This window comes from Poecilia latipinna, unplaced genomic scaffold (genome assembly GCF_001443285.1).
Source record: "Poecilia latipinna isolate Pla-1442-1.1 unplaced genomic scaffold, P_latipinna-1.0 Scaffold953, whole genome shotgun sequence".
Taxonomy (NCBI): Eukaryota; Metazoa; Chordata; class Actinopteri; order Cyprinodontiformes; family Poeciliidae; genus Poecilia; species Poecilia latipinna.
Window position 1 is genome coordinate 32,908 of NW_015113569.1, and position 4,382 is coordinate 37,289.

The 4,382-nt window shown below is 33.0% G+C and overlaps 1 protein-coding gene across 3 annotated transcripts in view; it reads right to left on the reverse strand.

Moving 5' to 3' along the window:
• Positions 1–3,652: 3,652 nt before the first annotated feature.
• The window catches only part of phex (phosphate regulating endopeptidase homolog, X-linked), a 33,473-nt gene continuing 32,743 nt past the window's right edge, over positions 3,653–4,382 (reverse strand). For all 3 annotated transcript variants that reach the window (XM_015049627.1, XM_015049626.1, XM_015049625.1), the window contains exon 22: positions 3,653–4,230. In XM_015049627.1, the coding sequence (XP_014905113.1) occupies positions 4,128–4,230 (103 nt within the window). In that variant the 3' untranslated portion in view covers positions 3,653–4,127. The remainder of the gene's footprint in view (positions 4,231–4,382) is intronic.

A 4,382-nucleotide genomic window follows, 5' to 3' on the forward strand; every position in this document is an offset into this window, starting at 1 on the left:
TTAACTCCAGCCTGGCCAATTCTTTTATATTTTGTTCCTCTTACGATCTCTCTTTAAATGTCATAGTTTCTGATTCGCTTTTCTCTCCTTTAATTTTGTTTTGTTTTTTTATCTCCACATCATGGTGAGAGCTGGAGGATGAACAAAATGACTAAATGAGCCTAGTAGTTTTCAATTATCATGCATTTAAAACACGTTCACTTTTCCTTTCTTATTTGTGGCTTTTTTCAGATTTTTCTGAGGATCAAGACTAATAAATATTTTAATAAAATTTATGGATTTTTTTTCTTAATTCACTGAAACCCGTAGTTGCAGATTTTCCTGTGAAATCTGACTAAATTATTCACAGAAAATGCAAGTTTTTATTTTGTGGAACATGATTCCAAATAATTCACCAAAAATATGCAGAAAATTCAAGTTTTTTTCTGTGGCACATTTCTCCACATTATTCACAGAAAATTAATCTATTCATGTATTTTTCTGTGAAATGGGACTAAATTATTTGCGGAAAATTTGAGTGTTTTTGTATGGAACATAACTCCAAAATATGGAAAATTAACCTATTTATAGATTATTCTGTGAGATAGACTAAAATATACACAAAAATTTGCATATTTAAATTTGTTTCATGGAATGTGCCCTGGAAAGCTGAAATGCCTAGCTGTAATATTACCTGATAGACTATTGGCTGGCATTTTCTCAATACAGCCAATCCAGGAGCGCCATTTATTTTCCTAGGCTCTGATTGGCTGAATTCCCACTAAGGCAGACCATGGATGTTAGATGTTTTATGGTAGCACTAAGAAGCTCCCCAGTGCATATTGAAGTATATTTAGTGATGTAACTATTAAAATAATTTTTGTGGAGCTTAGCAATTTACAAGTATTAGGCGTTTTTGGTCGCTAACCTCAATCCAGAAACCAGGAGGTTCACTTTATATTGAAGTTTCTGGTTGTCATGTGATTAAAATGTTTTTTGTAGGGATCAGATTATCCATTAGATTTACCCATTATGTGTTATTTATAGGTTATTGTCATTAACTTGTAATTTAAAAATCTAAAAAAACAAGATAATAGATGTAAAAACTTGTCTTATATAGGAGGTTAGTAGATAGAAAAATGTGAGCAACAGTTTCATCAGCAATCAGTACTGCCAGTGTTGGAAAATGGCTGCCACGGTTATCCGTATCATCTCCACCTCCGAACTCCCCATCGAGACGACAACAAACCGGCGGCTGGACTGTTTTTCTTAATTGGGTCTGAACATACGAGCCGGCCACAGATATAGGCCATTACTGTAACTCCCCTGCTGGGTACTGTGGGCAAAACTGAGACCCACAAACACTGGGCATCAGGTTAAACACCGGGTTGCCATGGGAACCGCTGGTATATGAATGAAGATGTAATGTGTGGCATAATAGCTAATCCACAGGGTGGACAAAAAAATAATAAATCAATCCATAAACAAGCTCTTGTTGGCCATCCATCAGCTTCGTCTGCACTCTATCACTTTCATCCCAGACTAAATTTTTATAGCAAACGAACATCATGGTCTCCCACGGTTTTATTTTAACCAGAAACAAGAAAAAGGAGGAAATAAAAAAGGAACATGAACACGTTACATGAACTTACATTGTAGAAACATTTTCACAGTAAGTTTCAGAAACATAAAAAAAAAAACAGCAGATGATAACCATAATGATAAATATATTAGAGCTTTCCATAATAAAACTGATTGCACTGTACAGTAAAACTTTGAATGTTTTGGTTTCCTTTCAGAACAACAAAGTGAGTAAAAAAATTTAAACAGTTTCCGTCTAAAATATATAAGTGTACCAATTAAAATAGTTTGTAACGGACATAAAATTAGATGTTTTGAGGTTTTCAACTGAGGATGTTCAAATCAGGGTTTATTATGGCCATTGTAAATAGTAAAAAGGAGTACATTTCTGCATAAAGCTAAAATTTTGAGATTAATCTCAGAAATTTTCTAGAAAATTTGGAGATTGACCTCAAAAGCCCAAACATTTGCAAGAAAAAAACATCACAAGCAAAAAAATTGGAAATTTCTGAGCTTGAAAAATCAAAACTCTGAAAGTCAAAAAGATGTATTTATTTATATTTTTTTCTGCGATTAATCTAACATTTTTTTTTACTTTTGGAGCTCCAAAGTATGCAAGTTTATTTTTAGAAATTTAAAGATTTACCTCAAATTTTCTGAGGTCTTTGGTAAAAATTAGCTCTTCTTTTCGATCTACAATGGCCCTAATACACTGTCATAATTTGTGATGAATAAAACATCCCAGTCTATTATTTCATAACCTTTTCTAAAGATCGTTTTAAAGTCTTCTCAGTTGGTTTTTCATTTAAAAAAAAGAAAATAAGATTTGAATTCTTGTTAAAATCGTTTTCAGTGGGTGTGTCCTAGCTTCAGATTTATTCCCGCCTTTACCTCAGTGTATATCGTGTCGCCTAGCAACCATGGAACCTAGCAACATGGAGCCTAGCAACATGGAGCCTAGCAACCATGGAATTGCCAAACACAAACTAATAAAAAATGGAGTTTGAAATCTTGCTGAGTTTATTACTTTCAATCATTTTTAATCAATGTAAGTTTGAAATTTAATCAGGTTGGTGTAAAAACTTTTTGCCAAAACTGTAGTCGTGGGTCCACTGTGTTTGATTTTTCTTACTGGTAAAAATCATATTCCTCCATTTAATCACCTCGATTTGTGATAGAAACCAGAAATGATGTCTCGAATTGCATCTGTTACGGAATTTATTTCCAAATCGAAAAACGTTTCATCAAATAACACCAAAAAGTACTAAAATATTTCAAATATCATTTTGAGAGTTATTGAGCAACTTTAGAGGTGCTGATAACTCAGCTTATCACCTTTCCTTGTCTTGTTTAAAATTCCCCCTTAAATTCTGTGTTCACTTTTCGTGCCTGTAGTTTTGTTTAATTAACTTACATCAAAACTGCACCGTAAACCTGGATGCCAGACATAAGACTGAGGGCGACACCACAAAGCGCAGAAACTATATTAAGACCTAAAACTTTGTCATTTTTGGCCCTCCACAGTAAAACACAACAACTTGTATTTCTGCTTTTTTAACAGTGTTAAGTTTTAAAAATATTCCAGCAAGTATTTTATTGTTTCAGTGTTGAGTTTTCACATAAAGAAAAATAAAATATTTAGGCTCAAACATGAACTGATTTTGGTTTACAGTGTTTATGATCTTATAACATAAGCCTCTCCCTCCAGTTGTGACTGGAATGTGTTTTTAATTAATATAAAAGTTAAAGACATTGTATATTTACACTAGAGTAGTTGATCAATATTAATAAACTTTAAGTATAATCACTAAATGGTGGTCGCTTAAAGACAAATTCATTGAGGATTTTTGTAATAAAACAGAAAAAAAGATATTCCAACCTGAACGTGTATGAAAAATGGATGCTTTTTTCGAGCCAAACTAAGAAAAACAAAATAAAATTATGAGAATAAAGTCATAAGAATACAAGAATAAACTTGTACCAGAATAAGGTCATTATATTCCTGAATGAAATTGCAGTAATACGAGAATTAGATCATAATATCACGAGAACAAAGTTGAAATAATACGACAGTAAAGTTGTAGTAATAGTGCAACCTAAAAATGGCTGCACTACTGAAATGTTTCCATTTATACAAAAACTACAACGTGCGATTACGGCTACACTAAGAAAATAAAAAAAATTACGAGAATAAAGTCAATAAATTACGAGAATTTATTTTTTTCACGGAATACTACAACTTTACTGTCGTATTATTTCAACTTTGTTCTCGTGATATTATGATCTAATTCTCGTATTACTGCGATTTCATTCAGGAATATAATGACCTTATTCTGGTACAAGTTTATTCTTGTATTCTTATGACTTTATTCTCATAATTTTATTTTGTTTTTCTTAGTTTGGCTCGAAAAAAGCATCCATTTTTCATACACGTTCAGTTTCTTCACTCGACTCACTTTTTCGTTGTTACCTCTGTGTAAAACATTTTGGCCACCTTGTCAGATATTAACACCGTTTTCTAGCTGACGGCTCTGTCCTGGTCCAGGGCTTGAGAATGAGGTCAAAGGTCACCACACGCGGCAGGACTGCGCTCCTCGGTTCATTACCGACGACTGAGGACAGCTGAATGCTTTCCGAAATTCTTCGTAGTTGCTCATTGCGCCGATGACTCTGGATGATATGAATGTAAAAATGAAATTTACAGTATTTACAGCAACTTTAGTGACCCTATAGTAACTTCATAGTATTTATAGCAACTTTATAGTGACTTTCTAGCATTCAGTAACTTTAAAGCATTCATAGTGAATTTATAGCATTCATAG